The sequence below is a fragment of the Geotrypetes seraphini genome, chromosome 19 (genome assembly GCF_902459505.1).
Source record: "Geotrypetes seraphini chromosome 19, aGeoSer1.1, whole genome shotgun sequence".
Taxonomy (NCBI): domain Eukaryota; kingdom Metazoa; phylum Chordata; class Amphibia; order Gymnophiona; family Dermophiidae; genus Geotrypetes; species Geotrypetes seraphini.
In genome coordinates, this window is record NC_047102.1 from 33,402,259 (window position 1) to 33,429,425 (window position 27,167).

A 27,167-nucleotide genomic window follows, 5' to 3' on the forward strand; every position below is an offset into this window, starting at 1 on the left:
CTCGTCTTCTTCATAAAGAGAAGTCTCCTGTTTCTAAGCACTTGCCAGTGGCAGGAAGCAGGAAGCTGAGCTTGAAGGGTCTTCGGTCTAACTCAGTATGGCAGATCTTATGCCAATGTTGAACAATGTTCCTACTTAAACTTTTAAAATAACACCTGCAGTCTATTGAGTGGTTTCTTTATTCTGTCTATGCAGATTAAATTCAACAAACTGTGGGTTATCCCAGGCTTCACCAAAAATGGCATCACCGTATCTACTACTGGTATAAGAATGATTGTCGAAATACCTGAAATCCAGGCTTTTATCTCCTTTACCGGCATGATCTTTGTGGTGAAACTTCCATTCAGCAAGTTTGGTTATAACACCGAAGGCCAATGTGGTAAGTAACACAATTTTGACCTCTGAACTAGTCACATGACCGCACTTAGGGGTTCTATCCTTACTTTAGACACATTCCACCGAATATTAGCTAGCCAGGAACAGCTCTTGGCCAGCTAAATAGCACATAGATGCCTAAGCAGTAATATTCAGTGCACGATAGCTGCTGAATTTTAGCGGTTAACAGCTAACGGATTGCTGGCTATCCATGAAATTTGGGCCTCTGGCCAGATAAGTCGAGTGGCAAAATCAGGCCACTCACATAGGTGGTCTATCTTTGGCCACTATAAACTTAGCTGGATAGTGCTAAATATCAACATGGCTGGTGTAAGTTTATAGCAGCCAAAAATAGATTGGATATTCACTGCTGATCACTGGAAATGGACTGGCATTGATTCAGCCCGGCTAAGTCCCACCATCTGAATATCGGACCCATTGTATATTCCAACACAAGCCATTTTCTAGAGGCAGGTCCTATACAAAATGGGGCTTCCCATGTCCTACATGCACTAATGACTAAGATCTGAAGGTTTTGCCCTTACTCATCAGTCTCCCTAAGTCTGAAGGATGCGAAACAAGATAGGCAAGATAGTTTTGCAATGAAATTCAAATTCTTTTTTTCCAGAGTAAGATTTTAATATAATCCATGAAATGTGCACATTATCAGAATTGATAGGGCACCTCTCAATTTGGATTGTGCCGAGTGTGACTTGAAAATGAGGAGGCAAGTGAGATGTCACTCTCCTTTCCATAACAACCACACAGCAGACATGCGCACCGCTTAATCGTTTTTGGCACGCTCTGCTTTGTACTCTGCGTTCTTTTGCTGGTTTTACCTTTTTGATAACTACTTGGGCTTAGCCTGTCCACGGCAGCATTCACACATCCCCCGAGGAACGCATCTACGGATGCCGAAACTAGGATCCGAATTGAGACAATTCTAGAGTCCTCTTCGAAGAGTCATCCGTAGAATTTCATTCACAGATTGGGCATTAAGTGCACTTCTGTGAACTTTGACGGACATTTATTTATAGCTGTGCTTGTGTTTTGATGGTTTACAATAAAGTCACCATTGGTTGTTTTCCGACATCTCACTTGCCTCCTAGTATTTGTTCTTTGCTCCATTTTCGAGGCAAATTCTCCTCTCTCTTTTTGTTTTCTCTTTGCTGTGATAAGACGCTGCAAAATCTTACCATAAACAAATTCTTGCTGTTATATATAGGTTTATTAGCAAAAGGCAGCTCTCATAAAAATAACATTGTACAGCATATTGAGCTAGAAAGGATAGCACACATACGAAATAGCAAGCTGATGTTCTTTTGGCTCCGACTCCTCACTCTTCTCTTATGCCATCCGGCTTGCCACTTATATATTTCTTCCAGTAGCCTAGGGTACCTCCTAATTGCTCACTTCTCATTGGTTTGTCACACGCATTATTTCTAATGGCTGAATGGTCTCTACACTTATCATGGAATCATACTGCAACGTGATGTCATATGGTGCCAAAACTGACCTTTTCTAATTCCCCGACACTGCATTCCTAATACTAAGCAATAATTTCTGAGAGCAGAACACCCCTCCTTGCCCGAGCCAAATCATAGTCCTGTTTGTTCTTTGTTGGTACATTCTATCTTGTACTAGTGCTTGAGTCCATCAGTGATGCCACAGTCGGCAGACCTCTCCAGTTACTAGGACTGTCTCTTGCTGACAAGCAGAAGCATGAATTCATAAGTACAATGTCTCTCTTAGAAGTATAACTTTTGGGGGTCTCATGGGGGTGTCTTCTGCCTACAATATATGCAGGTCTTAGTCCGGATTCTCCCCCAGATTTCAGGGGTCTCTCTGCCTATATTTTCAGGCAGGTCTTATCTAGATTCCCCTAAGCTGTTTAAAGTCAGTTTTGAATATCAACTCTAACTCTTTTTGAGGCCTTCCATGAATTAGGGCAAAATGAACTTGAGTTCACAACTGTGTAACTTGCAATGTATTGTTCTTTCCCTTTCCTCTAGGTACATGTACAAATAACAGAAAGGATGATTGCCGCTTGCCAGATGGCACAATTGTTGCCAACTGCTCCGACATGGCTCCCAAATGGATGATTAATGTCAGGGAAAAGCCATACTGCAGTGTTCAACCACCTGTAAAACCCACATCACCACCAACTCCTTGTCTAACTCCACCAGTCTGTGAGATTATTATGAGCGAGTAAGACGTCTCCCTTAATTTATGTGTTTCATTAAATCTTTTTTTTTATTATACGTGGGCCAGTGGCGAAGCTAGACATCCAATTGTGGGTGGCTCTGAGCTCAAAGTGGGAGGGCATACAATTGTCTCTCTTCTCCTGCTCTCCATCTCTCTAACTCAAAATATCCTGCTATATTCTCCTTTCACTCCTTTTCTGCTCTCTCACACACACACCCTTGCTCCTTCTTTCTTGCACTTATTCTTCTGCTCCACTCACTCTTCTCCATCTTTCAAGTTTACCTTTACCTTTTCTATAATTTTCTTATCTGCCACCTCATTCCCTTCTTTCTCTACACCTTGCTGTTTGTCCTTTGCGCCTCCATACCACTCTTTCCCATATTCCTTCTTTCCACTCTTCCCTCCTCACCAGTCTTTCAGTTCTTCTTCTCTTCTCATCTCATCTTTCCCCGTTCCTGCTTTCAATTGTTTTTCCATCTCTCTCCCTCTTTTATCTTTCCACCCCATTTCTTCACTCTCCCTCCTCTTACTTTTCTCATGTCCATAGCACTGCAAAATGCCAATGGTGAATCCTAGCACAGCAGCCCACAGAACCTCATGCTCATATGCTCTGCAAGGCTATGCTTGTTCCATGTCCAATCCCTCCCTGCAGCAGGAAGTACATGTCAGAGAGCAGGACTGGGACCATCAGAGCTTTGCAGAGGGGATGAGTACGAGGCTCCCTAGGCTTCTGTGCTGGGATTCACACTAGGAAGTGTGGCACTAGGAAGAATCAAAGATGGGGAGAGGGAAGGGGGAAAATTCTGTACATTTTTCTCCTGGTGTATGATGTCCTGCAGCATTTGGGCATGTCTGAGCCTCAGACTGTTCTACTCACTAAGCAAATATGACATCACCACCGCATACCTACACTCACACTGGCTTCCTACACAAGCGCGAATACTATTCAAATTTTACTGTCTATTATTCAAAGTAATGAATGGCACTGCCCCCACCTACCTAATCAATCGCCTAAACTGGAACAAATCAACCAAGCAGAACTCAGACCCTATTTACCCACTCCCAATCAAAGCACAAGAAGATATACGACAAAGCACAAAGCACAAGAAGATATACGACAAAGCACACAGCACAAGAAGATATACGACAATCTACTAGCAATGCAAGCAATGAAACTAGATCATCACCTCTCCAACATGCTGACGACTGCCTACAAAACATTCCGAAAGGAAATTAAAACCCTGCTATCTCCTTGATTACTCCCAATCTTGTAAATTTCCCAGCTAAGTCTCAACCGTGTAATTAGCACCCTAATCTGTAATTTTCCTGAAAATGTCCAGTTATCTTCTTTTGAATTCCGCCTAGAGCTGCAAGGTATTGGCGGAATAGAAATCACTAATGGATGGACCTTAGCTCACCCAGGCCCACACATGGCTACACTCTTGAGAAGGACTAAATCATTTGGGGTTGGAGTTATTTATGTGTGCTAAAGAATTGTTAATGGACATTATTAGTAAATAGGTTAACTAGCTAAAATGGAACCTGGGTTAAAATAATGAGCGTTAATAGCATTTAACATACACTAACTTAGTAATGCATTTTATTAACACTAAGGCCCCTATTAGCTTTCCATGCTAATAAGACTGGTTAAAACCAATCTTACTTGCACAGAAGCTCCACTTCCTATACTCAAAAGGGTTCTCTACGGCTCCTTCCGATAGTCGAAGCAACCACCCAGAACCCTATTCAAATGCATTCTAAGGAGTTCATTAGTATTTAAATAAGCACTCCTTATATTGCTCAAAAGGGAAAAGAAGGGAATGCCCACCTCTTCCCAGGGAATTTTTTTATGGCAGATATTGAGCTGCCGGTAGTTGTTGCAGCTTTTGTGCATGTGTTATATGAGTATATGTCCTTCTCCAAACATAGATGCAAGACACACATTCACATAACACATGCATAACAGCAGGTTAAAAAAAAAAAGGCTGAAGCAGAGCAGACAGCCCTGCTCAGTACAGTACAGTACTTCCTAGCGTTTGTTCTAAACCTGTCCCCTTTCAATTTCTCCGAGTGCCCCCTTGTACTTGTGGCGCCCCTTAATTTGAAAAATCTGCCCCTGTCTATTTTTTCAAGATCCTGAAGGGCATAGAAAAAATAGACAGGGGCAGATTTTTCAAATTAAGGGGCGCCACAAGTACAAGGGGGCACTCGGAGAAATTGAAAGGGGACAGGTTTAGAACAAACGCTAGGAAGTTCTTTTTCACTCAGAGGGTGGTGGATACATGGAACGCGCTTCCAGAGGCTGTTGTAGACAAGAAAACATTAAATGGCTTCAAAGAAGGTTTGGATAGATTCCTAGAAGAGAAAGGGATTGGGGGGTATAGATAGGTATAGACCATTGCTCAGGCAATGGGCCTGATGGGCCGCCGCGGGTGCGGACCGCTGAGCAGGATGGACCTATGGTCTGCCTCAGCGGAGGCAACTTCTTATGTTCTTATGTTCTTATGTTGACATGAAAACAAAGAACAATCCTGCTCCCTGCTCTCCCCTGCCTGCTCATCTGATTGAAGCTTTGGAGCAGTTGTGACAGGAGGGATGGGGGAAGGGGTGGGAGCTGCGCCTACTGCTTTGCTCTTTTGAGCAGGCACCAGGCATAGTTCCTCCCCTCTTTTACCGGGCTATTCAGCACAATTAGCATGCATATGATTTGCATGCTATTGTGCTGTGCATAGCCCAGGAAATGGAAATCACTCCCATCCTGGCTTTCATTGCTGGATTGCCCAGAGCTTTGTGCATCCAGACTTAAGCGTAACTTGATTTGTAATATTTTCTGCAACACAACATCATGTTGGGATGTTCTTTAAATTTGGTATTAACATACGACTGTACCCCAAGCTGAAATGCTCATTGCTTATTACGCACAAAAAATAGGGACACCCAAAACAAACAGCAAAGAATTATTCAAGTTGGTAAACAGACTAACAGACACCACCCAAATCATGCTACAGAATAATGAATGTACACCCTCAACAGAAACTCTTGCCACGTTTTTTAAAAACAAAATCTTAGATGTAAAAACGACAATACCTTCACCCTCACCCAACTTCAATTTCCAATCAGAACCCCACGAAAAAGAAACAAGAGTAGACATGCTCTGGAAACATTTTGAACCTCCTAACTGGCACCAATTCCTAACACTATACAACAAATATACCAAATCAAACTGCCTTCTGGATGTATGCCCTTCCAAGATCATGACAGCAGCTACACTAGATTTTAAAAAGGAGCTTTTTAACTGGATAGCAACCACTCTCGCTGAAGGAACATTCCACGAAGAAATGGGACACATACTAATCACACCCATTCCAAAAGACCAAAAAAACTCACTAGCCCTATATGCTCTTTGTAAGACCCTACACGCTATATCCCAGACTTTTTTGTAAGATTCTATATGCTTTTGTAAGTGTTTGTATACTGTATCCCGGATCTCAACACATTGTAACTTCGCTGATTGTCCAGCTCTCTTCGGTGTGAACCGCCTAGAAGTCTCACGACTATGGCGGTATAGAAGAATAAAGTTATTATTATTATTATTGAACAGTTACAAGCTTTGAAGCTGAATTTTGTGTTCATAATCTGAATGTGTGTTCAACCTTCTTTTAATTTGCATTTGAAGTATTTTTGCAGATTGCCATAAGTTGGTACCTCCAGAACATTACTTTGAAGGCTGTGTGTTTGATTCATGCCACATGCGCAATGAGTCCATACCGTGCTCCAGTATAGAGTTGTATGCTTCCCACTGTATCACACATGGTGTCTGTATCAACTGGAGAAACAAGACCAATGGCAAATGTCGTAAGTATTAATGAGAAACAATTTGAGTTGGTAGACATGATAGGATTAAATTATTCATTTTTAAGGCATTATTTATTATTGCTTGTGCTTTGCCTGTGGCCTCTGGGTTAGGCAATAACTAAGGCTCTTATTTTAGAAGTTGTATTTGAGATGTACTTGTGCAAATACCGGTACATCCATGTACCTTGAATCTACGAGGGTGTTTTGGAAAGCTTGGTAAAAATGTAAGTTAAACAACATAGCCTCCATCAAGGGCTATACATTTAGTCCACCGAGTTTCCAGTTTTTTATTGTAGGAAAAATAGCTTACAAAAAAATCGGAAACTCGCTGGACTATATGTATAGCCCTTGATGGAGGCTATGTTGTTTAATTTGCATTTTTACCAAACTTTTAAAACCACCCTCCTATGTGTAAAACCTGAATTTAGAAATCCCGTAGTTACACAGGTACATCTGTACTACATGTAAATTGCAAGGAGATATAGGGCTAGATTCACTAAAAGGACCTACCGATCCAATCCAGATCCGATCCGGGTCCAGGGTGCCGATTCATGACGCGTCCTCACGCAAATGAGGATGATCGGAATCATGCCCCCAACCGACTGCAGGGATCGCTGAATAGCGCTCCCGACGCATGAGCAGACCATCTATAGATGGTCTGCGCATGCTTACAGAGCAGCAACCTTTTCAAAAAAATTATGTACGTCTCTTTTTCTTCGTGAGCCTGTGGTTTTAACCCGCTTTAAACCCACGGGTTAAAACCACAGGCTCGCAGTGCGGGGAAGGACAGGAGAGTCGGGGCGGTGAGAGGAGGAGATTTGTGGTGGCAGGAGAGATTCGGGGAGAGAGCAGGGCGGCGAGAGGAGAGTCAGGGCAGGAGAGCAGGAAAATTCAGGCAGAGAGCAGGAGACGCAGTCGGAAAACAGTGAGCGACAGGTTCCCAGCAGTCGCTTCTTTTGTTGATTGGCCAGCCCAGTTATTGTTCCGGAAAAACAGCAATCAATCTATTTTAAAATCTCCACAAGCTCCCACATTTCTCATGTCTTTCCAGGACCTCAGCGATACAACTTGGGGGCTTGAATACTCTCTCATAACATTTAAAACAATTCATTCTAAACTGCCCCAATTTATTGATAAATATCTTATCCCATATGACCCATCCCGCAGATCATCTAATCGTAAATTACTGACAGTCCCCTCCCTTCATATAATAGGAACCAAAAGGCATGACATTTTCTCAGTCGTAGCCCCTCAACTTTGGAATACCCTACCAGCTCTTGTTACTCCTCAGCAATGACATACCTCATGGGTCCAGAAGAGCACTCCTCCAAGTCGCGGTACTCCTACATGTAGCCATAGCTCTGCTGGTCCCCTGCCCTGGAACAGTAATTTGATGTTAGAGGGGGCAGGGGCCAGCGAAGCTGATGGCCAAGCATAAGAGGACCACAGACTGCACTGCAGAACCCCTGAGCTCCATGCATCTGGGGTGGAACACCTCCCCCTCCCCCCCCCCCCCCCCCCCACCACCCTTGGTATGCCACTGCTCCTCAGATTTGCTTCCTGCTTTGCTAAGAAAGTTTATAGTACCTGAAGCTGTTATAGAGCCTTGGTGACTAATTAACCCGCTAGGTTCATAGTTTTAATATCCTCATTCAACCTTCAGCTGTGCTCTACCACCCCCTACACACCAGATCTTGTCCTCTCCTCCAACTGACCATAACCTTAACAACTCATCCCCCTCCCCTCTCACATGGCCAGTCTCCATCAAGGCGTTTAGAAACCATCAAGCTATTAACCCTTGCGCTCTTTCTGCCACTATAACACCCCTCCTCTTGAACACTATGCTATATAAGTCTGTCAATGACGCTGTCTAATCCTATAATACAACTTTCTCCTCTGTCCTAAATATCCTCGCCCCTCCCATCTCACATTCTGGCTGACTCCTACAAAGGCCCTTATGAGATTTACGATTGTTAATAACAAATTTAAAAAGCGAAGAGGCTTGTTCCAGACAATCCAACTTCCCCGATATTTTCTCCTATACCTTTTTCCTTTTATTTTTAATATTGTATCCTCACCCTTTCTCCCTTTGTTTCAATTTTAGTCTTAATAGTTACCATTTGCCCATTCCCCCGACTTTTAAATTAATTTGTTAACACTGTAAAGATGTAAACCACTCTGATATGTAAAGCAGTAGATCAACTGTGTGTCAAAGAATCACTACATGAAATACACTTGTAAGGTGTTATTTCTTATAAATTGTTCTAAAGGGGTTAACAATCCTCAGAATATGGAGTTTTTATTGTGAAAAACTTCACACGTCATAGGCTTACACCCCCCTCCTCACTAAGTTTTATCTTTTTATCTTTATTATTGTTTTTTTCATCTTCATTATTCTACTTTTCTTCTTTCGTATATAGTTTATAGCACTTTTTGAACCACAGGATTTCCTCTGATGTTGTTATATATAAGCGGTATATCAAGGCATACTAAACTTGAAACTACAATCCATTTCTTACGTTCCTGTGTCCAATCTGCTGAACGTCTCTGGCTTAAATTCCGCACTCATTCTGACTTTATACACTTCAAATTCCTGCTGACCTCCTTCCAATCAGTATTGGATGCCCCCTATCTGCCTTTACAAAATCAAAATTTGGATGTTTCAAGTACATGGACCTCCATTTTGGGCATCTGGAGATGTCCCTTCGCTTCGAAAGTTATCAATGTAGAGGGGCGTGGCTTAACGCGAGCACAGAATGGAAGTGTGATCTCGACGCTCCTCTCCAAAAGGGCAACTGACATAAAATAAAAATATCCCAATATTAATTATTTCAATTGAAAATACTCACAATTGAAGCAGAAACTATTGAAAATCTATATATAACATTTTCCTGAAGAAACGAAGACAAGAACTGAGCAAGAGAAACCAAAGAGAGATTTGCCGGTTTTTTCTCCCTCATCGGTGAGACGGCGAGACGTTGGATTAAAGAAAGAAGAAATAAAAGAGAGAAGAGTTGGCAGATTGGATAAAGTCCTCCTCTGAAACTTAAAAGTTTTAGTGCTGAAGCGAAGACATCGGGGGACTAGAGCGGAGAGGCACTGGTGACAGGAAGCTGACGGTTTGAACAAAAACTTGTGCCCGCTGAGGGGGATAAATCCTGAAGTAAGTGAACAAGGGAAGTGATAAGATCGGCGAAAACTGTTATAACATAAATCAATTACTAAAGATAATATCTTTAATATAAACAAAAGATAATTTGAAAACATTTCCTGACAAAAAAAAAACGCAGAAAAGATCTGAAGCGAAGGAGAAAAGTAAGGCTACTAATTTTTACCGGTCTTTCTGTGTGGTGATATGACATGAAAGTGAGAAGAGCTGTAAAAAATTAGTAACTGATTAATATTGAAAAAGGGACGGATTCCATTGTGAAACCGTTGTTAACTAGATCCCTGAGTTGCGGCGGTTTGAAGCGCTGAGTCGGAGCCTGAGAGATTAATTGATACTTTTATTGTCTTCCCTTGGCGCTAAATAGGCGCAGCAGTAAGCAAGATAACTTATAAAAAGGGAAAAGAAATGTCAGCAAAAACAAACTGATGATACTGAAGGTCATAAAAATTTTAAGAAAGTGTGATTATATCATTTGCTGATTTGAAAACTGAGAAAAAGAATGCGGCAGTTGAAATGGGATAAGTGCTGACAATAAACGGGAATACAGAAAACCAGTTGTGATTTTGGCAGTTTCATTGAAATTGAATGCAGTGTTGAAACCAGCAAATTACAAATGAAAGATCAGTATTGATTGAAAAAAGGAATTTGTGTTCTGACCAATTTTTTTTTCTTTGACAAAAAAGGGGATTAAAAAAAAAAAAAATTGAGAGAGAGAAGGACTTACATTTCTCTTAAAAATTGTGTGCCTTAGCACTGAAGACAAATAAAAGTCAGCTTACTTATAAAAAACAAATACTGAATTCAATATCAATTTCCTCTTGCAAAGCTGCGATTGGGCTTGTGAGAGAGGAGACACGGGAAAAAAAAATATTCAACGGACCTCTAAAAAACTGAAACAGCAAGATATTGAGGAATTGAGAGACGCTGAGAAAAAACAGAAGAAAATTGCTTAAAGCTGATCAAAATTGAAAAATAACTCTAATAAAGGGTTGCTCTCCTTAATCAGAGCTGCGATTGGGCTTGTAAGAGGAGAGAAAAAAAAAAAAGTTCCCCTACAACATTGAAAAACTGAAAGTGAGGAAAACATAGGTAAAGGAAAAAGAAAAGAACTTACAAAGAAAACTTTCTATTTCAAAGATATAACAAAATCTTGGAAGAAAAGAGATTAAAAAAAAAAAAAAAAAAAAACCTAAAAATATCAAATATAAAAGATTTAAATACAAGAAATAATAATAACTAAGGAAAAGTGAACAATAAAATGGCAAGTACTAGACAAAACAAAAATGAGACAGGTACATCTGCAAAAAGACAGAAACAAGAACAAATAACACCTAGCAAGATACCACTTCCTATTGAAGAATCAGACACATTAAGCAAAGCTGAAGTCATGGAAGAATTAAAACAAATCAAACAAATGTTGAAAGAAACTATTACTAATATGTCTGATATGAAAGAAGAAATTTTAAATATACATAGACAAATGGAAGTTAACGACAAAAGAACAACTGAATTAGAATCAAAAATGGAAATTATAGAATGTGAATCAAAAAGATGTAAAAACGACAACCTGGAATTAAACAAATTAAAAGATCAACTGGAGGATTACGAGAATAGAGGAAGAAGAAAGAACATCAAACTCTTTGGAATACAAGAAAATCTAGAGGGGAAAAATACTATCCTTTTCCTTGAAAATTTAATTCCAAAAATTCTACAATTAGACTTGAAACAAACAATCGAAATCGAAAGGGCACATAGAATCCCAATAAAAAATTCAGAAAATAAAAACAGACCAAGACCAATCATTTTCAAAATGTTGAGATATCAGCAAGCACTAGAGATACTAAATGCTGCAAAAAAAGATAAAAACTTAAACTATAAAGGATCAAGATTATGGTTTTTACCAGATTTCGCCAAAAACACAGCATCTAAAAGGAAAAGACTACTAGATATGAGACCACTACTCAAAGAAAAAGGATTTAAATATGGACTATACTATCCAGCGAAAATGAGAGTGTCATCTGGAGACAAGTCGTTATATTTTGAGGATCCCGAAAAACTAAAAGAGTTTCTATCTAAACCAGAACCTATGATATATTAACAAAATATATTAAAAAGGTTTTGAAGACTCTATGAAAAATTAGGAAATACAACATATCGAAATATTGAAGAAATGGAGGAAAACAATACAAAGAAAAGACAATAATAATTATATGAAAGAAAGAACAGAATATATGAAAATTATTAAATAATACACTGCATACAAGTTTAAAATAATTATATATTGAAATCAAAATACTAAGGAAATACAAATTAACACATTGTTAAATAAAAAATTGATACATTAATAAAATGTTATGGAAAATGATTAAATGAATATAAAAGATCAATATAGATATATAGAAGGGAAATTTGTTAAACAATTGAATATTGATTGCCTGGAATGGGGAGAATGTTAGGATTATATTTCCAATGTGCATCCTTAAGCAGCCAATGAATTGGGTGGGAAAGGGAGGGATAAGAAGAATATTCAATAGAATAATTAAGGGAGATTCATTAGGGTTTAATATGTGTGTCATGAGGAAAATTTTTTGGTTATTAAATATGAAAGAGGAGAGGAAGAATAAGATAATGAAAGGTATTAAAATATATAATGTCTATTAAAATATATTCCATTAATGTCAATGGCCTGAATCATGTAATTAAAAGGGAAAAAATATTAACATATTTAAAAAAACAAAATGCAGATATTTACTGTCTGCAAGAGACCCATCTTAATATGAAGGAATCACAAAAATTATCAGGTGGATGGATAAAAGAGTGTTTTTTTGCTCCAGCAGTGGGTAAAAAAGCAGGGGTTGCAATCCTTATAAACAAAAAATGTATGGCCAATATAAAAGTAAAAAATACAGATCCACATGGAAGATGGATACACATTGATATAGGTATGGGAAATGATACCCTGACGTTATTTAATATATATGCCCCTAATTCGAATCAACCAGAATTTTTCAAAAAGCTACAAAATATGTTATTACCACTGGCTGCCTCTAATTTAGTGGTGGCTGGAGATTTTAATGCTGTAATGGATCCATTATTGGATAAAAAACCAGGTAAAAATATTAAATCTTTAGGTTTAGATAATTTAGTTCGATCATGTGATTTGAAAGATATATGGCGTATTCTTCATTTTAATGATCAGGAGTATTCATTTTGTTCACAGGTTCATAAATCATTTTCAAGAATAGATTATATTTTCGTTTCAACAAATAAAGTGCAACAAGTGAGTAAAGCCTCCATTGATCCTATTATCATTTCGGATCATGCAGGAATATGGATAGAATTACAATTAGATCAATTAGAAAATAATAGACCTCTTTGGAGATTTGATAATGCATTGCTTGTAGATGACAAATTTTTGGAAAATCTTAAAACACAAATTAATGAATTCTTTCAAATAAATTTAGTGGAAGATACATCTATAGAAAATGTATGGGATGCATTTAAAGCAACTATCAGGGGTAATATCATATCATATTCAGCTTTTATTAGGAAACAAATTAAAAAACAACATATAGAATTAGAAAAAGAAATAAAAATATTAGAAGCTAAATTGATAAGCAAATGGGAATATGAAGTTTTGCAAGCTCTTTTGAAAGTAAAAGGTAAATACAACGAATTAACTTCAAAAATGATAAGAAAAGATTTGTTTTCCAAGCAAACAATGTATTATGGAAATTCTAATAAGGCGGGAAAATTATTAGCAAATTATCTTAAGGCAAAAAAAAGGAGAACTAATATTAATGGAATTAAAGATGATAATGGCATAATAACAAATCAAACAAATATAATATTAAAACAATTTTTAAATTTTTATAAGGATCTATATTCTTCTGAACCTTATTTGGAGAAACAAAAAGATGGAAAAAAATTTTTAGATCTAATAAATGGACCTAAGATTCCTGATCATATAAAACGAAGTTTAGAAGAGCCTATATCATTAAAAGAATTAGAAACAGCATTGAGATCTCTTAGAGTTGGATCCGCTCCAGGTGGTGATGGTTACACAGTAGAATTTTATAAAACATTTCAAAATATCCTCTCCCCACATTTATTAAAATTATATCAGACACAACTTATAAAAGGTAATATAAAAGGTACTATGGCTGAATCAATAATAATTGTTTTGCCTAAGCCAAATAAAGATCCTACATTGGTTTCGAACTATAGGCCTATATCTTTGATAAACGTTGATAATAAACTATTGGCGAAAATTTTGGCTTTGAGATTGGCCAAAGCTCTCCCACATATTATAGATATGCATCAAACGGGTTTCATTGCTAAAAGACATTCCTCCAATAACTCTAGATTATTATTTCACATGCTAAACTTGTCAAAAAAAATGGATGAACCGGCATTCACAGTTTCATTAGATGCCGAGAAAGCATTTGATAGGGTAGAATGGAATTTTATGTATCAGGCTTTAGAATGGTTTGGTATAGGTTCTGGATTTATACAAATGGTAAAAACATTGTATAGCTTCCCGATTGCAAGATTAAATATTAATAATAAGATATCGGATGGTTTTCAATTGCAGAGGGGAGTTAGACAAGGTTGTCCTTTATCTCCTTTGTTATTTGATATTGTATTAGAACCCTTACTGTTAGCAATACAACAAACGAGGGAGATACAAGGAATTCTATATTCAGATATGGAATATAAAATTTCGGCTTATGCTGACGATATTTTGCTTTATTTGAGAAATCCAGAATCTACCTTATCTTCTTTATTGAAATTAATTGATAAGTTTGGCAAATTTTCAGGTTATAAAATTAATTGGAATAAATCTGAAATTATACCCTTGAATGTTCACTGTGTAAAAGGATTATTTGATACTTTTCCATTCATATGGAAAGAAGAAGGATTTAAATATCTAGGCATTCAAGTTAAAAAAACAATTGAAGATACTGTAAAAGAAAATGAAAAATATGTATTAAAAAAAGTAACGGAGTTATGTGAACAATGGAATCCACTACATATATCTTGGTGGGGGAGAGTTCAAACTATTAAAATGATGATCTTGCCTGTGGTTTGCTACCAAATGAGTATGATACCTATTTATTTTCAGGGGTCCTTTTATAAAAAACTTAATAGTATTTTAACAAAATTTCTTTGGCTTGGTAAAACATCTAGAATAGCTTTAGTAACCTTACAAAAATCAATTAAGGAGGGAGGGGTAAATTTTCCAAATTTCTATAGGTACCATCAAGCCTATATTCTACGTCAGGGTATGTATTGGATCCTCCCAGAACTTATAGAGAATGCACCAGATTGGTTATATTTGGAATGGCGCCTTATGTTTCCCCTAAATTTAGTTCATCTTCCAAGTATTAATATACCTAAAATATACAGAGAAAATAAAATAATAATGGATACTTGGAAAACATTGAGATTTATAGATAAATTAACACCCATCCCAATATATAAATCAACTAATCAATCCATATGGATAAACTCCAAGATCAAAATAGGCGGAGCCCAAATCCTTTGGAAGAACTGGATTATTGCAGGAATTAGATCTCTAGATGATATTATTTCAGAAGGTAAACTGCTGGATTTTTCACAATTGCAACATAGATTTGGTCTTAATAAAACACAAAGTTTTAAATGGTTGCAATTGAAGCAGGCCATTCAGGTTGGGTTCCCTGAATGGAAATCATTAAACAATCAATATAGTTTAAAATTCTTATGCTTTAAAGCAGACTTCCTGGGACATCAAGCCGCATTGTGGTATAAATTAATATCTGGATATTTGAATAAAAAACCAAAAAATGGTCTAAGAGACATTTGGAGCATTGAGATTGGACATCAAATTAATGCATCTCAATGGCCACTGATTTGGTCTTGGAGAATGGGATGTACAATGTCAGCATCTATGAGACAAACATGGTTCTTTTTATTACATAGAGCTTTTTGGACCCCTACTCGTTTACAAAAACTAGACAGTTCTAAGTCTAATAGATGCTGGCACTGTAATCTAGAACCAGGGACATTAGATCATTTATTATACTACTGTCCTTATATTAAAATATTTTGGAATTCAATTTGGCCACAAATTAATAAATTAATGGAAAATCATATTGCAATATCATATGATACAATTTTATTTGGAACAATGATGAGAAAAAAAAGTCAAATTTCACCAGAAAATAATAAACTTTTATTAATTATGACAGGGGTTGCCATTCAACATATAACTAACAATTGGAAAAACTATAACAACCTAAACTACACATTTTGGTGGAATACAATATGCCATGTTTTTAAAATGGAAAGATCAATATCAATACAAAAGGGAACATATAATAAATTTATAAAAATATGGGGGCCATTGACAAAATTCTGTAATGATTAAATAATAGAATACTTTTTCTTCCTTTCTTCTTTTAGAGATTTTCTTATGACACACATATAGGGGGGGTAATGAAAACAATTTATATATAATATATTATAATATATGATACAAAATGTAACAAATGATTAAGGGATAATAGAAGGGTGGGGGGAGGGAAAATGAATAAAATTTATCTAGAATATATTGTTTTAGATATAAATATGTTAATGAATAAGTATTAATTGTATTCTATTATGTTATATATTTTTATAAAATTTGAAAATATTATATTAAAGTGGTGAAGGGGTGGGGGGAGGGTGAAGGGGAAAATCAAATTCAGACATACAATGTGATAGATATAAAAGTGATACTATGCATATATCAAATGTATTTTATTATTCTGTACACTTTTTATGAAATTTGAAAATAAAAATATAATGGAAAAAAAAAAAAAAAAAAGAAAGTTATCAATGTAGGCTACCATTAAGACATGTTATTTTACCTGAATGTCCAATTTTATTTAACGAGACCTACTAATAACTGGGGGATCGCAGTAAGATTACACCTCTTAATGGTAGTACAAGTTGTTAACAGTGCCCTTAATTCATCAAAGTCTTTCCCCATAAATTAATCGTCTCCTAAAATGTGCCATAATTCAAAGTTTCAAGTTTTCAAGTTTTTATTAATATTTGATGAATCACTTATTCAGTTTGCTAAGCGATGTACAACTTCATAAAAACAGAGATACGAAAACTAACAAAGTAACTTCAGACTTACAGATCTAAAACAGACATGAGTCGGGAAGGTAGGAGGGAAAAGTTACAATTCTTTGTTAAAGAGAAAAAGAACAAAAAGGGGAAAAACGAAAAGGAGGGTAAAAAAATTTCGGGACCTAAAGCAACTGATTATAGGTTGGAAGAGGAAAGATTAAAAGCGTCTTTAAAAAGATACGTTTTTAGAAGTTTTTTAAAAGAGGCGAGATCTTTTTCTTCTCTAATGTACAGTGGTAGTGAGTTCCACATTTGAGGGGCCATAACTGAAAACATATCTTGTCTTCTGGTGCCTATAATTGTTAAAGAAGGAACAGTTAGGAGGTTTTGAGATGTTGAACGAAGAGACCGAGCGATGACAAGCCCCTATGGTGGGTTAGGTTGAGCTCACGATTGCTTCTCCCCACTGCAAAAATAAAACTAGAGCTTATTGGCATCTTCTCGTTCCCATAACCTGTGTCTCTTTATTTTTGTTCTCATACAGCTTACAATTGTCCTGTGGGTAAAGTGTACGAAGCATGTGGTCCCCGCCATCCTGAAACCTGTGACGCTAGGTACGAAAAGGGGGAAAAAAAAATTCAGCCAACTTTTTAAGCATCTTGTTCAACAGGTTCTCAAAAACATGTGTACAGCGTAATATCACCACATAAGAAAGAGGAGCGTATATTTATGGCTACGGTGGAACTCAATATACTGCACAGTAAAACCTTGGATTGCGAGTAACTTAGGGCTCCTTTTACTGAGGTGCACTAGCGTTATTAGCGCACGCTAGCCGAAAAATTACCGCCTGTGTAAAAGGAGCCCTTAGTGTGCAAATGTTTTATAAAACTTTAAGTTGCAACGAGCATTGTCTTGCAATATGAGCATGTTGGCACACGTCGCTGTGCGCACAAGCATCACAACTGAGCACAATATAAGCGTGATACAAGCACGCAGAACAGGACAGGATTTTGTATTCAAGTCTTGGGGTTGTGGAACAAATCGTCTGAGTTTCCATTATTTCCTATGGGGAAATTTGCTTTCATATACGAGTGCTTTGGATTACAAGCACGCTTCCGGAACGAATTATGCTCGCAAACCGAGGTTTTACTGTATTTTTGCAGTACTGTTGAATAAAGACAAATTCTCGCTTGCTTATTCGAGTCTCCTTCTGTTGCAGGGCTGTGCAATCCATCAATGAACCTCTCGCTGAAGGATGCTTCTGTGCTCCTGGAACAACACTTTTCAACTCTGTCACAGACATCTGCGTGAAAAAGTGTTGTAAGCATTACTTTTCTCAAACCATTTTGTGCGTCTGGTATAGTTGCGTAAAGGATGACTTACAAAATATTGCTAACCATTCAAGTTTCAAGTTTTATTTACATTTGATGTATCGCTTATAAAAAATATCTAAGCGATGTACAATTTAAAAACCAGCAGATTGTGGTAATACATATAATTTATCTAAGTTATACAATTGACAAAACAATTTGGACAAACATGATTAGGTAGGAAGGAAGGGGAAAGTTACAATTACATTATTTGTTAAAATTTACATAGAATGGATAATACAGTAGGTATAATTGGGATGAAGCAAGAGAAAAGAATATTAGAGACATATAAGAGTCTAAAATAGATCATATCATAAATCAAATGCATCTTGAAATAAGTATGATTTTAACAATTTTTTAAAAGAGATAAGATCTTTTTCATTTTTAATAAAATTTGGGAGGGAGTTCCACTGAAATAGCAACAACATTTGTCTATTTCTATTGCACCTTTTGGTTCACGTGGCATTTTTACAGATATTGCAAAGAAATTCATTGCAGCAGAAACTATTTCTGTGTTAGAACATCACATTAAAAGGTAAAGAGGACAGGACTTGTTACACAATCAAAGCGGTTTACATATTTTTAAAATATCTCTAGCCATGAGTATTCTTGACAGAACCTTTGCTTTCCAAGCAAGTCAACAGAACGGCTGGCTAGGTAACATCATCAAGCAGTCCTCATCCTACCTCAACTTCAGAAAACCAACCCGTTTAACCGATTTGTAACCAAGAACTCATAATACCTTTTACCTGTACTCTACTCACTTATATCCTAAGACTTCATTATTTTTTTTTCTTCTCGCTGAATGTCCAGCTCTTCTCATTGTAAACTTTCTCTGTCCCCCTTCCTCCCTACAAATATTCATATATTCTATGGCTTCATTGTTTATTTTTTTTCGCTGAATATCTAGCTCTTATTGTAAACCACCTCAAATTACTTTGGCTTTGGCGGTATATAAAAATAAAATTATTATTATTATTATTATATTAAACCAAGTCCCGTGCACTTCCTCCTAGCGGCTTTTTCAGAATTTTTATTACTGCAAAAGATAAAAACTGACAGAGCGATCTCTGTTGAACTATTCTCAAACACATCCTAAAACCAACAGAAAGTATGACATTTGAGATAACCCTGACCCAACCTCCTCCTGCCATACGTTTCTTACGAGAAAAGTGCCAAGAGTAGGTATGCACAGCGATGTAGTCCAGGTGGAAGAGGAGCAGAGCTGGGATGTAAACAGTGCCATTATTGGCAGCCGCCTTAAAAACAGCCACCAATCGCGTGTCAGTCTTGCGACGGTGCCGTTTACAGAATCGCGACTTCAGGAAAGGTAGGCATCAGAAATGTAGGCCAGGTTTTTCAAGGCCTTTTGCGTGCATTGCGGTTTTGGAGTCGCTTTATGATGCCTAATGCCAATTCTGGCATAAGGCACGCCTACAGTGGCATTAGGCGTTGTAAAGTGCTTCTGTAGGGTGCCGTTTATATAAGGCACTGGTAGACATCTACATATGCCTTGTAAAATGCTTTTTTTTATTTTTGAAATGATGTTTTCAACTTAAGTTAGATGCTGGTAAGGCACCTACCAGCACCTAACTTAAGGCATCATTTATAGAATATAGGCCATATTTTATAAAATACTAGCTGATCACACAGTGTTGCCCGGATATCCCAATCTCAGAAGCAAGAATGGCCCTCTCTATGTCTCAGCGAGCCCAAAAACTATGGATTAGACACTTATCTTTCATATCCTGTCTGTTGTACTATCTCTGAAACTCTAGATGTAGCAGCTCTCTTTTTCATATCCTGTAGTCAGGCCTTATGATGCTGGACTGTCTTTGAAGCTCTAGATGTAGCTTTGATTACATTACGTTTCCTTGGAGGCATTGTTACAGCAATGACAGCACAGCACAGGGTGACATCATTCCCAAGCTTCACACAATTGCTCAAAGCAATATCTATCTTTTTTGATGATTCTTTACATGTCACCCCCTTCCTATCCCCACAGTGTATGTTCCCAGATAGTAAATGATATGTATACCGAGTTTGGTGGATATCTGTCCATGCATTTCGGAGTTATGCTGAAACATACATACATCCGATTATATATATAATATATATATACACATCCGATTATATTTACAATATATATTGTGGCCACCGGGCCCTGGACTAGGCGAATAACGCCCCGGGTAGACCACAGGTAAATTGCGCTGGCGTGCTGCTCAAAATGGAGACAGTCCCCACAGGCAAAATATCAAATAAAACAGTCAAAAGGAAACCAGGTAATTAGTCAAAATCCTATCCAGGGTTCTTTATTCCATAAAACAAAATCAGAACAGCAAACAAGAAACAAAAAAGAAAAACTCAAAGCAAAAATCCTGGTCAGCAAATCAGGATATTCAAAGTGCCGGTGCCTTAGCAAGTTTGGCACCGCTTCCTGCAGCTAGGCCTCACCCAGCCTAGGCCTTACTCTGGAGAGAGCTAATCCCACTCAACACAGTGAAACAACAAAACCTTCATTGCATTACTTCCACACATCACAAAATGCAAAAAGAAAAGTTCAGGAAGCCCTCAGCTTTCTGCTCCTGAGCTGGGGCAGGAGAACTGCCAAGTTTGTCTTCAAATATCATGCAATATTCAAATATTCCCACTCGAGGTCTTGACAAACTTCTCCTTCTTTAGAACAATTCTCAATCCCTGTACATGGCTACATTCAAACCAAAAACAATGCAGTTCAAAAAACAAAACAAAAAATTTCTCCAGCAAAACAAACTGGGAAAGCACCAGTGCCAGTCCTTTAAACATTAGAGCTAAAGAGTCCTGCCCCCTCCTGGGGCCTGGTAATGGGCCACAGTAGTGCTGTGGGCCCAGGTAGCACAAAGGAGAAAGTTAAAAAAAAAAAAAAAAAAACCTCTCCCTAAGTTTCAGGCTGCAACACAAGCCTTAAGAATTGTCCAAGCAAAACTACAAAAACAGCATACAAAATAACAGTGGCTGGCTTGGATAACATCTCCAAAAAGAAAACACAGTAGTAGAGCTCAATGGGCCTTACAGGCAACTCCTATTTCCATAGCTTCAGGGTCTAGAAATACCTGTTCAACAATGTCCATTTCTTCCTCTTGCGGCATGACCTCAGCTCCCTGGTCTGGAGCTCAATTATCCACTTCCCTGGGCTCCAGGCTATTCAGTTGCTGTGGTCTAGCTGGCTGCTGAGCAGAGGACCTTTTCCCTTCCTTGTCCTCTCTAATTCTGAAGGAAAAGCAGCTGGCCTTCTCGGTGTGCCTGTGCTGTTCTGAGGCTCTCTTGGGCTCCCCCTGTGGATGTTGTGGTAACTGCAGGGTTTTCTCACAGGGGCATTTTGCCTAAACCAGGGGTAGGCAATTCCGGTCCTCGAGAGCCACAGCCAGCTCAGGTTTTCAGGATATCCACTATGAATAGGTATGAGATGGATTTGCATAGAAACATAGAATATGACGGCAGAAAAGGGCCAACGGCCCAACTAGTCTGCCCAATCATGATCCCTTTCACCCTCGAGAAACTATCCTCTATCATACCTCAATAGTGACCCCACATGTTTGTCCCATCGTCTCTTGAAGTCGAGCATGCTACTAGCCTCGACTACCTGACGTGGAAGACCATTCCATCTACCAATCACTCTCTCGGTAAAGATGTATTTCCTGGTGTCCCCATGGAATCTTCCTCCCCTAAGTTTTAGCGGATGTCCTCTTGTCACCGTGGGACCCGTAAGAGTGAAGATTTCCTCCTCCTCCTCCTCGATGCGGCCCGTTATGTACTTGAAAGTTTCTATCATATTCCCCCTTTCTCGACGCTCCTCGAGCGAGTATAAGCGCAGACTGCTCAGACGATCTTCATATGAAAGATCTTTAAGTCCTGAGACCATCCTTGTGGCCATTCTCTGAACTGACTCAATTCTCTTCACATCCTTTTGGTAATGTGGCCTCCAAAACTGGACATAGTATTCCAGGTGCGGTCTCACCATGGATCTGTATAATGGCATTATAACTTTGCGTTTTCGGCTGATAAAGCTTCTTCTGATGCATCCAAGCATTTGTCTAGCCTTTGCTGAGGCTTTCTCCACCTGATTTGCAGCCTTCATGTCTTAACGGATGATTACTCCCAAGTCCCTTTCTACTTCAGTTTTGTTAAGTTTTCTCCATTTAGGGTGTATGTAGTGCAAGGATTCCCGCTACCAAGATGCATCACCTTACATTTTTTTTGGCATTAAAGTTTAGTTGCCAAGTACTGGACCATTGTTCTAGCAAAAGTAGGTCTTGTTCCATAGTGTTTTACGCGGTTGCGCTGTTAGGTTCAGTTGCCCTGCCCACAATGTTGCACAGTTTAGCATCGTCGGCAAATAACGCAATTTTGCCTCGAAGTCCTTGAGTCAGATCCCTTACAAAGATATTAAATAGCATTGGGCCCAAGACCGAGCCCTGCGGCACTCCACTGGTCACTTTTGACGATTTTGAGAGAGTACCATTTACCATCACCCTTTGAAGTCTGTCGCTAAGCCAGTCTTCCACCCATGCAGTCAGCGTTCCTCCTAGTCCCATCGCGTTCATCTTGTTCAATAACCTGCGGTGTGGAACACTATCAAAAGCTTTACTAAAGTCCAAGTACATGATGTCAAGGGACCCCCCTCCCCCCCGTCCAGCTTTTTTGTTACCCAGTCAAAGAAGCTTATCAGGTTGGATTGACAAGACCTTCCCTTCGTAAAACCATTTTTGTGGGGGTCCCTTAATTTTTCCTCGTCCAGAAACGTGTCTAATCTGTTTTTGATCATTGTCTCCATTAGTTTACACAATATTGAAGTGAGGACTTACCGGTCTGTAACTCTCAGCCTCTGACCTGCATCCCTTTTTGTGAAGAGAATAATGTTGGCGATTTTCCAGTCCAAGGGAACTCTCCTTTTGCTAAGGGATAAATTGAAAATCTCGGCTAATGGCTCCGCCAGAGCATCTCTCAATTCTCGAAGCACTCGAAGCACTGCCTCCTTGAGATACAAATCTATCTCATGCATATTCATTGTGGATAGCCTGAAAACCTGACCTGGCTGCAGCTCTCGAGGACCGGAATTGCCTACCCCTGGCCTAAACCTAATATTCACAGGTTTGGGAGCAAACCTAGCAGAACTGGGCTGAGTTTCCATGTCCTCAGCTTCTGAATAGTCAGATAGAACCTCATCTTCAGTCAGATCCTCCCTAGTGTACTCCTGGAACCTAGGCTGCTGGGCTCTGCTGGGCTTGGGAACAACTTTCCTAGCCCTGTCTCTGCCTCTCCTGGGGTTTCTAGCTGGGAACACGTCAGGCACAGAGTCTGACTGGTCACAATCACAATATATATATTCTAATATATGCTTAGAGTACATGAACATGCTTATACCTTTGGAGCAGAAATAAATTTGTGCTTTGGAATGTTTCTTCAGTCTTCACATGCTAAGGAAAGTGAGAACCTGTTTCCATCAAAAACACTTTGCCATCCTTGTCCAATCCACCATCCTTTCCAGACTGGACTATTGCAACTCTCTCTACCTAAGCCTAACAAAGAAAAACCTTCAAAGACTCCAGCGGATTCAGAATGCCGCTGCTAAGCTTATCTTCGCAAAAAGCAAATTCGACCACGTCTCACCGCTTTTGTCCAAGCTCCACTGGCTTCCGATAATCTCCAGAGTCCATTTCAAATGTGCCTGCCTTACTCTCAAGATCCTACACAGCATCCTCCCCCCTTTTATTCCTCTTTCTTGGAATTCCTCCAACCCCAATTCCACCAGATCTACCCAAAAACTGAAACTCTCCTTTCCCTCTCTAAAAGGCATTTCCCTTGTAGGAAAGCTAGGTTCCTCCCTCCCTTTCAGAATCACTGAGCTCTGGAACAACCTTACCTCCCTCTTAAGAATCTGAGCTCCCTCCAACTCTTCCGGAAACATCTGAAAACCTGGTTATTTTCAAAAATGTAACTCCTCCTCTCTCTGGTTACTCTGTCCTAAATTTTCTCTTCATTTTATCTTTTCCCTTCACTGGAGTTCCTTTCTACCCTAACCCTTGTTAACCGTGTCGAGCTTTGCGAATGTAGAGATGATGCGGTATACAAACCTAAGGTTTAGTTTAGTTTAGTTTAGTTTGAATAACACTGGGGGGTTATTTTATTAAAGCACATAAGCATTTATATTGCCTTTCCATATAGGTACTCTGTTAACATAACTTGGATTAATTCACCTTAAGAAATCAACACATATTCCTAAAACATCGTCTTCAATCACAAGCCCTTGAGGGCAGGGAATTAACTCTTGTTTATGAAACCTTACTTGCCTTGCGCGTAGGTTTGGAAATGCAAATAATTAAATCCCAATCTATTCCATTTCCAAGGAACATGATGTCTCTAGTACAGAAAAGAGCAATATATGGGTAACATATCCTCATCATGGAATCAAAGATTTATTATCAATTATAAAATACCCAGAAGCTCTGCTGATAGTGAGATAGCCTATTCCACAACTTGTTCATCTGAAATTAGAAACTCGAGAGATTACTGATCTGTGACCATGTTCAGAACAATTGCAATAGCATATTGTTGAGTAATGCATTTTATTTTCCTTCTAGCTTGCGTGGGACCAGACGGAATGCCTAAATTGGTAAATATTTCAGACAGAAACACACTTTTGTAGCAAATAGCTTATTATAGTATAAGTGCGCTAGACTCCTGATGCAAGCTAAGCCATGCTAGATCAAAACTGTCCATTCCGGTTCATGAGTCAGTTTGTCACAAGAGGACTATCCATATGTGTTGCCACACTTATTAGGAAGTGCCCTTTAAAAGGTATAGTATTCCCAGCTACCAAGATGGCTACAAAAGTCATCTAGTGGCAATATCTATCCAAATATTGATGGCGATTGTCCTAATGGAGGGTGAAGGTCTTGACTTCCGTTTTCAGCATCTTTTCCCTTCATATCGGAGTAGACAGTGACATCATGAATCATATGAGCTAACGGCATCTGGAATCATTTCTCGTTCTTATCTTATAGCCTGGAGAGACCTGGACCAGCAACTGCCAACAGTGCGCATGCGATGAGAACACAGTGACGGTCCAATGCCAGTTAATGCAGTGTCCAGAGCCAGAGCCAGTTACATGCACTAAGGAAGGGTTTGTGTCTGTCCCGGTGCCGACACCGGAAAACCCATGTTGTCTCAAGACAGAGTGCCGTAAGTAGCTTGCAAGTTCTTCACTGAAAGAAAATGATCGAACTGCAATCAATGGTGGTTCTAAGATGGGGATGGGACTTACCATACTGCTGTTTCTGTGTGGTTAGAATCAAAGTGGTTTACATATTTTAGGCAGATACTTAGGGATCCTTTTACTAAGGCATGCTAACCGATTTAGCATGCTGTGGGCATCTTAGCATTTAGCTCACACCTTAGCAATTAGCTAAATGCGCCTTAGTAAAATGATCCCTTATTTTTTTTTGTACATGGGGCAATGAAGGGTTAAGTAACTTGCCTAACCACAAGGTGCTCCAGTGGGAATTGAACTCGCAACCTCAAGCTGCGGAGGCAGCTCCTCTAACCACTAGGCCACTCCTCCACAGACCATGGTCTTGTCAAGGCTTGACTACTGCAATGCCCTGTTCCTTGGACTAACTAAGGGCTCCTTTAACTAAGCTGTGCTAGCGGTTTTAGCACGCGCTAGACGCTAACGCCTCCATTGAGCTGGCATTAGTTTTTCCACGTAGCACGAGGGCAGGGCGCGCTAATTTGCAGCACGCGCTAAAAACGCTACCGCAGCTTGGTAAAAGGAGACCTAAGATGAGGTGTAGGGCACTGCAAGTAGTGCAAAAGGTGGCGGCTACATTGATAACGGATACATCGAAATATGCTTACATCACACTGGCTGCCAATAGCATTCAGAGTCCAGTACAAAGCAGTGATGATTTGTCATCAATTCCTGTACGGGACGATCCCTGAACTCTTTGAGAGTAAGATGGCTACTTACCAACCAAAAAAGATCATTGCACTCTGAAAATGCAGCACTATTAAAGTCGAATGTTTACTCAAAACAGGTAGAAACCAGCGCAATGACCTTTTGCTGTGCAGGGGTAAAATTGCGGGGCAGATACGGAAATGTGGTAATAGAGTTGCATTCAGGAAACTACTTAAAATGCAATTGTTTTTAAAGGCCTTTTTTTAGCCTTTGATTTTTCCTGTTTGCTGATTTTCTGTGGATTTGATTATTTGTGTTTTATATTGTCTTAAAACTTATGTATGTAAGACTTTGTAAACCGTTTAGGCTACAGACGGTATAGAAATTTTTAAAATAAATCAATATATGACTTCAGGGATCATCTTTCTAAGCTTGGTTGATGAGCTTTTCTGAGGAAAGGGGTTACAAGGCTGAATTAGACTCAGATTTTTAATGCCAAGAACTTTGGATCGTGCGGTTTAGATAGGAATAAATAAATGTCAGGCACAAGTATTGACTCTCTGGATAATATGTAGCTTGCTGATATTTAGACTGGCGTCCAGATGAAGTTAGACAGTCTTTTTGTTATCTAACCCCTGTTAGGGGACTGAAAATTGCTGCTAGATGGGTCGATCCTTGCTCTGCCCTAGCACTAATGAGACAGCATCGCAGTGATCACAGCTAGCATTCAGTGTTGGCCAAAGTAATTTAACTGGGCAGGAGTTCTCTTACTGGGAAATCATTTTGAATATCTGCCCCTAAAATTTGGACTTGAGCCAGTGGAGGGTTAAGTGATTCACCAAAGATCATGGTGGAATCTGAGCCTGGCATCCATCTCATTAGGCTACTCTGTCCTCTTCCACTCCTTTTGTACAATAATCCTTTTACCCTTTTCCTTCTCCTTATCTATATTACACAGAATGCAACATCAGCCATTGCTCACCTGATGAAAAGACCTGTGAACTAGGATTCGAGAAAACTTCCATCATTTCGGAAGAAGCCTGCTGCCCCACTTTCTATTGCAGTAAGACCTGGGTTTCATTTGAGGGGTGCTGGATTCTTATTGCAAGTGTACGTGAATGAAAGATTTGTACAACAAGGCATGGAGCAAAGCAAG

At 38.8% G+C, this 27,167-nt stretch overlaps 2 protein-coding genes across 3 annotated transcripts in view; one reads left to right on the forward strand and one right to left on the reverse strand.

Annotated features, from left to right (window-relative positions):
* Positions 1-27,167, reverse strand: part of LOC117352133 — a 1,164,809-nt gene that overhangs the window by 1,059,878 nt on the left and 77,764 nt on the right. The window lies entirely within an intron of this gene.
* The window catches only part of MUC5AC (mucin 5AC, oligomeric mucus/gel-forming), a 136,361-nt gene that overhangs the window by 86,951 nt on the left and 22,243 nt on the right, over positions 1-27,167 (forward strand). For both annotated transcript variants that reach the window (XM_033928249.1, XM_033928250.1), the window contains 8 exons: positions 196-379; positions 2,388-2,583; positions 6,257-6,435; positions 17,250-17,319; positions 17,925-18,025; positions 24,696-24,727; positions 25,119-25,296; positions 26,970-27,074. In XM_033928249.1, coding sequence (XP_033784140.1) covers positions 196-379; positions 2,388-2,583; positions 6,257-6,435; positions 17,250-17,319; positions 17,925-18,025; positions 24,696-24,727; positions 25,119-25,296; positions 26,970-27,074 — 1,045 coding nt within the window. The remainder of the gene's footprint in view (positions 1-195; positions 380-2,387; positions 2,584-6,256; positions 6,436-17,249; positions 17,320-17,924; positions 18,026-24,695; positions 24,728-25,118; positions 25,297-26,969; positions 27,075-27,167) is intronic.